The 12,956-nt window shown below is 37.9% G+C and overlaps 1 protein-coding gene across 1 annotated transcript in view; it reads right to left on the bottom strand.

Moving 5' to 3' along the window:
* Positions 1-12,956, bottom strand: part of LOC135211489 (uncharacterized) — a 995,645-nt gene that overhangs the window by 85,764 nt on the left and 896,925 nt on the right. Inside the window, 4 exon segments of the mRNA XM_064244795.1 lie at positions 649-695; positions 1,016-1,929; positions 3,441-3,514; positions 4,261-5,213. Coding sequence (XP_064100865.1) covers positions 649-695; positions 1,016-1,929; positions 3,441-3,514; positions 4,261-5,213 — 1,988 coding nt within the window.

The following is a 12,956-nucleotide window of genomic DNA, read 5'->3' as shown; positions in this document are numbered from 1 at the left end:
AAATTTCTTATAAAAATGGCTTTAACTACTATAAGATATGATATTTATGCATGAAAATTTTCCAGCATATCACAAATTCTATAGAGAACAAGAATATATAGCAGTGTGCAACTTACCTAATGGATATGTATAGTATATGGGCCCCTACCCACGACAAGTGCGACGACCAAATTTGCTACCTGAAATGGAGGAATGGAATGTAATTATGCGTGGATTTGCATAAAACTATTATGGTGGATTGCTGTATGTTTGAACATTATTTTGCAGTCATCAAAAAAAACATCTACCCCAAAAGACTTACTCTAATGTAAAGGTCATTTGTTGACCTCCTCGTTTTACCATGGAATGTAATTTTCAATGTGTTATTTAGTTATCTAATTATGCGTGGATTTGCATAAAACTATTATGGTGGCTTGCTGGATGTTTGAAAATAATTTTGCAGTCATAAAAAAAAAATTGACCTAAAAAACTTACTGTAATGTAAAGGTCATTTGTCGACCTCCTAGTTTTACCATGAAAATTTCTTATAAAAATGGCTGTAACTACTATAAGATATGATATTTATGCATGAAAATCTTCCAGAATATCACAAATTCTATATAGAACAAGAATATGTAGCGGTATGCAACTTACCTAACGGATATGTACAGTATATGGCCCCCACCCACGACAAGTGCGACGGCCAAATTTGCTACCTGAAATGGAGGAATGGAATGCAATTTTCAATGTGTTATTTAGCCATCTAATTATGTGTGGATTTGCATAAAACTATCATGGTGGCTTGCTGGATGTTTGAAAATTATTTTGCAGTCATCAAAAACAAATCTGACCTAAAAAGAAATATTTCGAAAATGGAATAATTTAGAAAATTTGGAAATATCGACAATAATATAAAAAAAAATTATTGCAGTATTTTAGGTAAAAAATGGATGATATATATTTTGTAAAGATCAAAATTATAGCATTTATGCAAACAAGTAATAAAAAAGTTTCACGATGTAACTTACCTACGTACGAGGCACACACTTCGGACACAAGACAGTTTGATGCTGTAGGCAGACGGGCCCGTTGCATCGCAAACATGCTGTATTCGTCTTGTGGTCTTGTCTAGATGGGCAACTTTGGCAGCGAACACGCTTGCGCAGCTTGACATGGCCAATGGCAGGAAGATGTCCCTGCTGCTGCTGCGTGTCAGCCAGCCCATACGTATCTGCCATCAGAACGCGCAAGGGCTTTGACAAGTTGGTCAACGTATAGTACCGATGACTTACTTGGGGAGTACACAATTCCATGGCGAGCTCCTTGAGGAACCCTCGCCTACTCAACTTTGATGATGGCATGGACGAATACAGAATAAAAGAATTAACCATAATTATGTTCAATATCCCGTAAAAAAGACAAAGGGGCCAGCGTCGTGTCTTACGAATACAATTTGCTGTAGAACACAACTGATCGAATGTGTCTACACCCCCTTTTGTTGCATTATAAAACATCTGAATATCTGTCTTAAGTCTTTCGATTTCAGACGGATCATATTGCAGGGAACTCAACAGCATCACCTTCTTTGTCCTGCTGACTTGCTGACACTGGAGAGTCAAATTGTGTTCGTAATTGAACACGGCCACTGAGTCCTTGACGGGAAGCACACACTCATGAACTTCCTTAGGAATGTAAGGTTTAGGGGGAATGGTGCCACACAAATACATGCCATCATCAGAGAGTGATGAGGCAAGAGATAATGTTGTAAAAAAGTTATCAGTCGTCAATGTGCGACCCTTTCGGCGAAAAGGTCGCACAAGCTCCGTAGTGAAAACTTCTCCCAACGTCTGTCCTCTCGGCACTCTGACTGTGGCCTTCCCCAAATAAACAATCGCATTACACATGTAATGCGTATCGGCATCACACGCCAACACAAGCTTGATGCCGTACCTATAGGAAGAGAGAGTAAAATTAGTATCTAAAAAGGTAAAATCATATGAAATAAAAAGCAAAAATAATAATAATAATGATAATTATAATAATAAGGATATATATATAATATATATATATATATATATATATATATATATATATATATATTGTTACGAAGTGCCAAGTATCTGGTTACCATTTATCAATTATTACCTCACCAAAAGCCAGACACCTGAACCCTCATAACACGTATTAAACGACTGAATACTCTAAAGGCAACAGTGATCCCTTAACACTTACCAGCATTGCAGAAAATCAGACTAAGTTTATCAAAACAGGTGTGAGGTAATCTTGTAAGTAATCAAAGGGCATCACTCCATCAACAACTTTAAAAGTCTAATTATTTCCCTGATCTCAGAAGTTTAAGTACTTCCCTGGTTCTAAGTCACTTCAAGTAAATTGAAGGAAAGCAAATCAATTACCACTCTATGTTTCTATCTATCATCAATATAATCATAATCATATATACTGGTATACAAATAAAAACACTTATAAAATTTTAAATACAAAAATTTATTATCAAATTCAAAATTTATAAGTGAAATTCCCAATATCAGGGAAAATTACTGTTACTTGAAAACAAAGTAAAGTTTAATTAATTCTTGAATCAAATTAAGTAAAATTAAATCAAAATTAATTTATCACAAAATTCAAGAAAATTAATTCAATCAAAATTCAAAAGTGTTAGGCAATAATTGAAATTTGAAATTAATTCACAAGTGCTAAATAATAATAAAACTTGAAAAGAATTCTAAGTAAATGCAAATTAATTCACAAATGTTAAATTTAATTAAATGTGCAATGATTAAGCAATGAAAATAAGTCAATTAAATTGAGAATGCAAATGAAAACATAAAATAAAAAGACACACTTCAATAAGAAAATGAACAAGTTCACAAACAATTGAACAAACACAAAACACAAAAATATTCAATGTGTAAAAGTGTAAATCTTTTCACTCAAAACATTGTAACCATCAGTTTTTACCAAACCTTCATAACCACCTGTTATTAGTAGTTATTAGTTAACCAAACCATCATAACCATTAAATATTAGTTATTACCTAACCGTTATTAGTTAACCACAATTCCTATCCATTATTAGTTATTAGTTAATCACTGTTCCTAACCGTTATTAGCTATTAGTTGTTATCTAACTGTTATTAGTTGCAATTAATAAAAATATAACACACTTTACCTTTTTGGTATACCAATTTCTTTCTTTGCTTTGCTGCAGGCTTGATTCACACTTTCACAAAAACCAGGCACCGTTACGAAATAATGTTTGTTCAGATTCCACAAAAATACTATTTAATACTAAATAAACTCTAAGAAATGTTACGAGTGACCAATTTACGTTACGTTACTTTAAGATCAAAAGTGCTATGCGATGGAGAGAGAGAGAGAGAGATCGAGAGCGAGATGTTAATGCCTCGAGGTTCTATGATGTAATGAAATCTCTTCCTTTACGGAAGCTGGACAGGGTAGATGACAAAAACGTATTTGGCACGAATGCTTCCAGAAAGTTTGAAATCTGACGCAATCTTCACAAAGAAATGTGCAATCCCCACACGGCTTTGAGCAAAGACATACACGTACAAGAAAAGTCTGCTCAACAGACACATACTCTTCTCGATCGACACGAAGGAGAAGTCTTATCCTGTACGATGACAGATTCCCCAAAACACAAATGAAGATCTGAGCACGCTTATCAAAACGCGTTGACAGATTTAGGAAAGCAAACGGATCTCGCAGACCCTCTAATCTTACAGTGTTGACATAAAAGAGAAAAAACTCGCAGTTTGGAACGGACAAAGAAAATCACTCTCTTTTTACATTCTACGTTATAATATATATATTCTTTTACATCATGTAATGCGAAATCTGAACACACATTTTAAAACATCCTATTCTAAACTATCTAGGAATCTGAAAAAATTTTGCACAATTCTACATGACATTTCAAAGAGGGGAAATATGCATTCTGAAAGTAGCAATATATAATAATAATATATATATATATATATATATATATATATAATATATATATATATATATATATATATATTCACGTATATAGAAAGAGAGAGAGAGAGAGATAACATATTTTATATTTTATAAACACATAAGATATCATATTTCAATTCTTATTCCTAATAAGAAAATAAAAAGAGAAACAATTATGAATACATAAAAAGCAATTACATGAAAAAATGGAAATCTGTGAACTTACTTAGCTGGCTTGCTGGGAATGTACATGCGGAAGGGACAGTGACCCCTAAATGGTTACAAGCTGCTCGTCCACAGTGAGATGAGGCCCAGGAGAATAATTCTTTTGACAATTAGACACCACGTGATCGAACACTTTGCGAATGGGGGCAAGGCGATCTGTCCTCATTCGTTCGTCTCTGGTGGCAGAATTGTCAAAACGAATCACCCTCGATAGTAGGGCGAAACGACGCTCCCCCATTGTACAGCGGTATATTGGATTGCACTCTGTGAGATCCCACATGTCGCTTGTGGGGGTGTGATTGTCCGATCTTACGGCAGACATTATCAGGATCCCAATGAATGCCTTTAGCTCTCTCAGGTCCATGTCACGAAGAGCAATATAAACATTGCCTCTGCCACGATATTTAACCCTCAAAAGGTCAAGTTTATCATTGGTTCGAAAGACAATCTCTGTCAACATAACATCTTCCAGAAAGAGCGAGAATATGTCGCTCACTCTCTCCACTCCAGCAACGACATCGGTGGGACCCCCAGCTTCAATCCGCGGCGTGGAGATGGGGTGTAGGGCGGCATTGGGATCTCTTTGCCACTCGGTCCCATCACGTGCTCTGACAACCTCAGGGCCAATGCGGTGAATAGGAGCTCCCCGGGCGGGTCGGAGGGGACCCCTCCTCCTCCTGCTTCTAAGTTCGACCGGGGAGAGTTCGTCGGCAGGCCGAGAGGTTGACGGACCAGGTGTGGGTGAGGCGGATGTACTCGGTGTTGTTGTTGTTGTTGGTGTTGTTGTGGTCACAATGGGTACTGTCCCAGTAACCACTGATGCCTCCGCCCCATCGCCGGCGTCCTCGTACCCCAGGGAGAAGATAATAGGATTATCTTCCTTGCCAGATTCCTCTTCCTCTAATGTCTGACTTGTGTCCTCCACTTCATCCTCAAAGTCGCTTTCAAAAGCATCTATGAGGTTCTTGATTTCGGCCGCACTCAGACCTCTTTGTCTCCTAGAAGCCATGACTGAAAAAAAAGCAAAACATTAGAAATATGCACTCAAAAAAAAAAAAAAATAGAAATGAGCACTTGAACGGAGCCAGCACAAACATTGCCCCGGGCACGTACGCGATACAATACACCACCTCCAACATATTCCAGTGATAAAACAAAACTATACTAGCATGAACACTGTTCTCTTCGCAATGTCTACCATATAAGTTTGCTTAAAAAAAAAAAAAAAAAAAAAAAAAACAGAAAGGGGCATTCGAAAGGAAATGGATCAAATGTCAACATATGGGATCCCAGCCACTTCTAAAGTCGGTCACGCAGGTGTACGCACAACAAGAGAGAGAGAGAGAGAGAAAGAGAGAGATGTTTCCCACAACAAAAAGAACGAGAGAGAGAGAGAAAGAGAGAGATGTTTACCCACAACAAAAGAGAGAGAGAGAGACCCAGAAATATGCGAAACACTAAAACAAAGGATGAGAGAGAGAGAGAGACCCACAAACATATGAAACAAACATAAAGGATCAAAGAGGCATATGAGAGAGAGAGACCCAGAAATATGCGAAACACTAAAACAAAGGATGAGAGAGAGAGACCTTTCCTTACAGACCTTACATCTTGTTCGGGTTGCCCCAGGTCCCTCAGTGTGAGGCACCTCTAATGTCTACCAGAGAGTTGCTAGTACATCTTCCGGTATATTTTGCATCTTCCAACCTTGGATGGTCTGGGATGCAGCTTAGATATTTGTCGAGTTTATTCTTAAACACATCTACGTTCACTCCTGATATATTCCTCAGATGAGCTGGCAACGCATTGAACAGACGCTGCATTATCGATGCTGGTGCGTAGTGGATTAATGTCCTGTGTGCTTTCCTTATTTTTCCTGGTATGGTTTTGGGCACTATTAATCTACCTCTGCTTGCTCTTTCTGATATTTTTAGCTCCATGATGTTTTCGACTATTCCTTCTATGTTTCCATGCCTGAATTGTCATGTAGCGTTCTCTTCTCCTTTCTAGACTATATAATTTTAATGATTGTAGTCTTTCCCAGTAGTCAAGGTCCTTAACTTCTTCTATTCTAGCTGTAAAGGACCTTTGTACACTCTCTATTTGTGCAATATCCTTTTGATAGTGTGGATACCATATCATATTGCAATATTCAAGTGGACTACGAACATATGTTTTATAAAGCATAATCATGTGTTCAGCTTTTCTTGTTTTGAAGTACCGTAACAACATTCCCATTTTTGCTTTACATTTTGCCAATAGAATTGCTATTTGATCAATGCATAACATGTTCCTATTCATCATCACACCAAGGTCTTTAACTGCTTCCTTATTTGTGATTGTCTCATTATTAGGTCCCCTATATGCATGCATATAGCTTTCCTTCTCTATCTCCATAATTTATTGATTCAAATTTATCAGAGTTAAATACCATCCTATTTACCTCTGCCCAATCATATACTTTGTTAAGGTCTCTCTGTAGCGCGTTCCTATCTTCATCACAAGTAATTTCTCTACTTATTTTTGTGTCATCGGCGAAACTACTCACTACCGAGTCCTTAACATTACTGTCTATGTCTGCAATCAAAATAACAAACAGTAATGCAGCTAACACCGTACCTTGTGGCACACCGGATGTTACCTTAGCTTCATCCGATTTCTCATCGTTTGCAATAACTATCAGTTTTCTGTTGTGTAAAAATTCTTTTAACCATCTTCCTACTTTATCCACTATATTATGTTTTCTAATTTTCTTCGCTAATATATTATGGTCAACCTTGTCAAAGCTTTTGCAGTCTAGATAAACCACATCTGTTTCATTTCCGCTTTTCATATTTTTGTATGTGTTCTCACGGTGGACTAACAGTTGGGTTTGTGTACTTTTTCCGGGTACGAAACCGTGTTGTCCTATATTAAACAAATTATTTTTTTTTTATTAAATGTTTCATAATATTTTTCTTCATTACCTTTTCATACACTTTCATAATATGTGATGTTAGACTCACAGGCCTATAATTACTTGCCTCTAGTCTTGATCCACTTTTGAAAGAGAGAGAGAAATATGCGAAACACTAAAACCAATGATGAGAGAGAGAGAGAGACCGAGACCCACAAATATACGAAACAAACATAAAGGATCAAAGAGGCATATGAGAGAGAGAGAGAGAGAGAGAGAGAGAGAGAGAGAGAGAGAGAGAGAGAGATATGCGAAACACTAAAACAAAGGATGAGAGAGAGAGAGAGAGAGAGAGACCCACAAATATACGAAACAAACATAAAGGATCAAAGAGGCATAAGAGAGAGAGAGAGAGAGAAGGAGAGAGAGATAGAGAGAGAGAGATAGCGAAACACAAAACAAAGGTATGAGAGAGAGAGAGAGAGAGAGACCCACAATAACGAAACAAACTAAAGATCAAATAGGCATAGAGTAGAAAGGAGAGAGAGAGAGAGAGAGAGAGAGAGATATGCGAAACACTAAAACAAAGGATGAGAGAGAGAGAGAGCTTTACTCGCTATAGCTTTCAGAGATGAGATGGATTTATTTATATGGAGAGAGAGAGACAGAGAGACCCACAAATATACGAAACAAACATAAAGGATCAAAGAGACACGAGAGAGAGAGAGCGAGAGAGACCCAGAAATATGCGAAACACTACAACAAAGGATGAGAGAGAGAGAGAGAGAGAGACCCAGAAATATGTGAAACACTAAAGCAGAGAGAGAGAGAGAGAGAGAGAGAGAGAGAGAGAGAGAGAGAGACATTAGAAATGAGCTCTCGGAAAAAAAGGCAAACAGGATCGTACCATACAATGGCCCCGAGCACGTACTACGCGATACAACGCACCAACCTCCAACATATTCCACTTTAAAAATTATACTTGCATGAACAAAATTATACTAGGGTGAACAAAACTACACTAGCATGAACACTGTTCAATTTCAATACGCTACGTTTACCTAATAATTTTCCTTAAAAAAAAAAAAAAAAAAAAACAGAAAGGGGATTCAAAGACGCATAGATTATTGGCGATATGGCACCTCAACCACTAAGTAGGTCGTGCACGCGTTTACTACACACACCGTAGTAAAACGTCTCCCGCACATGTTTAAGCACATAGTAAAACATTTCCCAATATAAGAAACTATACTAATAGCTATTATGCACACAGTCCTACATGAATTGGCTACGTAATAACTTTGCTCTTCGTAAAAAAAACACAGAAATTAGCACTTGAAGGTCACGTGACCATAAGGGCATATCGTATGTGGTAGGCATTCACAAAGGCATTCATTTTATAGAAACATCATCCTCCGACATATTCCAACAGTACAAAGCACGGTTAGAATTAATAATACTCAATATCTGATGTTTATCTAAAAACTTTGCTTTTTGCAAAAAATGCAAACAGTGGCACTCGAAGCAAATTGGACAATATGGCGATATGTGGCATCTCCACCACTCGGTCTGTGATACATCAAGTACCTATACCATACAGTTAGACTCTCCAACAAAACAAAGTCACATGGCTATGCACACTGTTCATTGATAAAGTGTTATGTAATAACTTTGATTTTCGGTATTTCTAAAGAAGCGGTCCGCACGGACTGCAAGGAACGTACCCAAGGATACGAAATCCACTAGCGATTGGGGGCCGTCCAATGTATTTCGCTGTGTTTAGTACTGGCCTCTGGGGGGTTAATTACAGTCGTCTAAATAAATATTACTTAAAATTCTTGTTCAGTAGGTAAAACTGCTTAGAAAAACCGCAACTGCCATAGTCTACCCCGCCGCGGATAAGCATCCTAGATCTACCTTTCTAGCGTCCTGTGGGTCAGCCTCGACCCAAGTGATTCTCAGAAAATAGGGATGCACTGGAGAGAGGGGCAGGCACATCTCATCACCATCGAAGCTCGCAGTACACTGACTGTGTCTGCAGACTGCAGGTCGATCACACCCAGATTTGTCATGGGTGATAATTTATGGAAAAAAAAAAAACATGTTTTTTGAAACGCTCCTCGGGTGGTGGGCGACCGTGCAAACCTGTCCAGGATTTTAAATTAGATATCTACTTTATTTTTAACCCAACCCCCTTACATTTCTTTATCTTTATAACTGAGGCAGAGCCGTGGTACTTAGCTTTGACATCCATCGCTTTCCAGGTGAAGAACATTCTTAATTTTGAGGGCTATCCTTATATATTCTCCCAGTTTTCTGTTAGGGGACTTCAATGTCCCTAAATTTATGTCCTGATCTTTTTTTTTTTCTACTTACACGTGAATAAATGTTCGGTGGTGTCCTCCCCCACTCTGTATATTTCACAGATCTCGTCCTTAAATTTACCCCGGAAGTTAACCTTTAAGTTCAACATATTCAGTCTGGCTTTTATTATGAAACACGCTTCCTTTGTTTCCAGTTCCCTTATTTACTTGTTTTCCTCGAAGTTATCTATGAACCTCAGCTTCTTAATTTCTTTCTAAGTCTCTTGGATATCTTGATTAATTCTTGTCTTTATTTCCTTTTTCAGTGCTTTTTTGGCATATTATCTTATTCCATTAATTTCTATATTATATTTGGTACATATGATCACCACGCTTTTTGTCCAGCATTGCCCATAGGGGGCTCTTAATTGATCTTCTACTATTTTTTATTAATCTTATCTCATCCGAATTTATGATGTTGTGGAAAAAGCATTATTTTCTAATATTAAATCCTGTAGGTTACTGGCCGTATGCCGGACTCCGCTATAATTACCCAATACGGCGTGCCGTTAGGTTTGTAAGGACGGTATTTCTGCCGAAATATCCGCCCTCCCATTGTACACACCTTTATATCTATAACCAAAATGTAGATCAGTTTGCGGCCTTTCCGCCAATATATATACCATCAAAATATGTATCCTGTACGCTTAATTATATGTATATTTGTAGGTGCGAGAAAGCACAATCACAGCGGGACTCCATTCCCTTTTGTATGTACGCGTGACGGACACTACGTTTCCGTCTGCACAGCCTCCTTATATGTATCCGCTTCTGATCAATAAAGTCTTACGGGCTGCTCTGTGAGCAAGAGCCCGTGCTGGCACAAGGCCAGCTTAATCTTAAACAACAACATCAATAAAGCATACAGGCTGCTCTAGGAGCAAGAACTCATGCTGGCATAGGCCAGCTTAATCTCAAATAACATCAATAAAGTTCCTACGGGCTACTCTGTGAGCAAGAGCCTGTGCTGGCACACTGCCAGCTTAATCTCACACAACAACATCAATAAAGTTAGTAAACCTCTCTCAATATCTCTGTTCGATCCTCACAGGTTGTTCATACATTCCTTGGAGGATTCTGTATTGCATTTTCTCTAGTGCATTTAACTCTTTTTCCGTTAAGTTACTCCATGTCTGTATGCTGGCAAATAATGTAGGTACCACTAGTGTTTCATAGATCTTTTTCCTTACTTCTAGTGCCATATTTTCTACTTTCTTAACATCCCCATGTCTTCTGATTTCTCTTAGTAGCTACTCGACCTTTTGATTTCTCGTGTTAATACTTGCTTCCTTTGAGCCATTTAGTGTGTACCAGTCTCCTAAGTACTTATATTCTTTAACGCTACTAATTGGGCCATTTTAAAGTTCTGTTTTATAAGGATACTTTTTTTTCCCTAGCGCTGCGGACTTATTACTTGGCTTTAAGCTGCTCTAGGCTGCGGCAGTTGCCAATTGCCATTTATATTCCTTCTTTCCTGGTGGTGGGGAACATTATGTCATCAACAAGTATTAGGGAGTCTATTGCTATATTTCTTATGAGTGTTACGTTCTTCCTGCTTAAATCATTCACTCTGTCTGTCACTATGCTGCATAGCTTTAGGTCGTAAATTGTACCTCGCCTCACATTTTCTATTATGTCAATTGTATTAGTTTCTCCCGCAGGGCATCTTTGACTGCTTTGCCGTTTTCATTCATTTTTCTTATCAACCATGCATCTTTCCACCCTATTATTTTTCCTATCTCTTCGACGCAGTCCTTCAGATCCAGTTTGTCAAAGCATTCATACGCATCCCCAAACCATATGTACGTTGGGGCTCCCAACACTGAGTTACAATCAATCGCTGCATTCAGAGTCAGCAGGTGATCAACTGGGGATCTTCCTTCTATGCCACTACATTGGAGCCGGCTAATTTGGTTTATCTCATCGTTCGTTATTTCCATCCTCACTTTTTCAAATACCTTCCTTATGTTACTTGTAATGAATATCCCTCTTTTGTTTCCTAATTCTGGTTTGCTTCCTTTTTTATGCATTGACACTATTTTCATCTTCTCCCTATTCGTGCGGAGTGTTTAACTCCTCTTCAATGTCTCCAATTAAGAGTGCCAAACTTTCAGTCATTTCTGTAGCCATACTTTTTATAATTACATTATTTATACCTTGACTGTCCGGGGTGTATTTATTCTTCAGGTTCCTTACTGCCTTTTACACTTCGTGTATACTTGATTTTTGGATTTTTTCAGTTTTTCCTGTCCCATTTATGGCCATCCATTTCTGCCACTGAAGGTTAATTTCATCTGCTAGCATGCTAATTTCATCTTTAGGTTTATCTAATATGAATAGACCTTCATAATATTTCTTCAACATTTTCTATTACTTGCCCTTCCATGCTTCTTACTGCCACCACATTGTTTGGTTTTGCGCCGTCTATTTTTTTTTTCTTGAAGTCCCAAAAGACTGCCCCATTTATTCCCCCTTTGCATTTTATTTCGGCTGCTGTCTCCTTTATCCTGATGCCATCTTCCTTCATTTTTTTTCTAATAATGTATTCACTTATTACTCTCATGTACCTTCCATTACCTCTTCTTTTCTGTACTACTAAACTTTTTCCCCTTCTTTTTTATCCTTCTCTAGCCCTCATTAAGTCTCTTAATACTCTTGATTTGCTCTCCTTTTTTCACTTTGCTTTTTTTTCTTACACTTTCTCAGTATTTTGTCCAGTTCTGTTTGGTGTATATCTGTTTTATTTGACCATTTTCTCTTGCTAAGCCTACGAATGATTGTCTGTCTTTGCAGTCTTTTAGCTTTCTTATATCTACTTTATATTTTCCACACTTGCTTGTCTCGCATACTATTCTCCAGCTCATGGCCACTCTCACAGCACAGTGGTCAGAGTGCACTAGTTCAGAGGATCTCCTATGTGGAGTTATTTCTTTTGTTTCATTTATTACTACTACCTGTACTCCTCCTTCGTCTTCTTCCCTTATCATTACATAGCCAATAATAGACTTCTGCATATTTTGTATTCTTGTCCATGTTCCAATGCATTTTCTATGATTATTTAATAACAGTTTGTTTTGTTTGATTGGGTCCAGCAGTGCTTTTCCTCCTTTAGGCACTTCTTCCTTATTGTTGATTGTTGGAGATGATTTTCGTATTTTGCAGTTAAAGTCTCCAAGGATCAATACTTTTTCCTTGTTTTCCTCTGCTTTATTTATTTCCCCTACTATTGAGGACCACATGCTTATCAGCTGGTCATTTTTGCGCTTATTTTCCTGTGGGGCATATATTGCACATAATCTTATCTTGTTTGTTTGTTTGTATGGTTTTTTACGTTGCATGGAACCAGTGATTAGTCAGCAACAGGACCAACGGCTTTACGTGACTTCCGAACCACGTCGAGAGTGAATTTCTATCATCAAAAATACACATCTCTGACCCCTCGGTGGAATGCCCGAGAATCGAACTCACGGCCGCCGAGGTGGCAGGACAAGACCA

The sequence above is a fragment of the Macrobrachium nipponense genome, chromosome 4, assembly GCF_015104395.2.
Source record: "Macrobrachium nipponense isolate FS-2020 chromosome 4, ASM1510439v2, whole genome shotgun sequence".
NCBI lineage: Eukaryota > Metazoa > Arthropoda > Malacostraca > Decapoda > Palaemonidae > Macrobrachium > Macrobrachium nipponense.
Note: the sequence above shows the minus strand (reverse complement) of the source record. Positions and strands in the feature narration are given on the sequence as shown.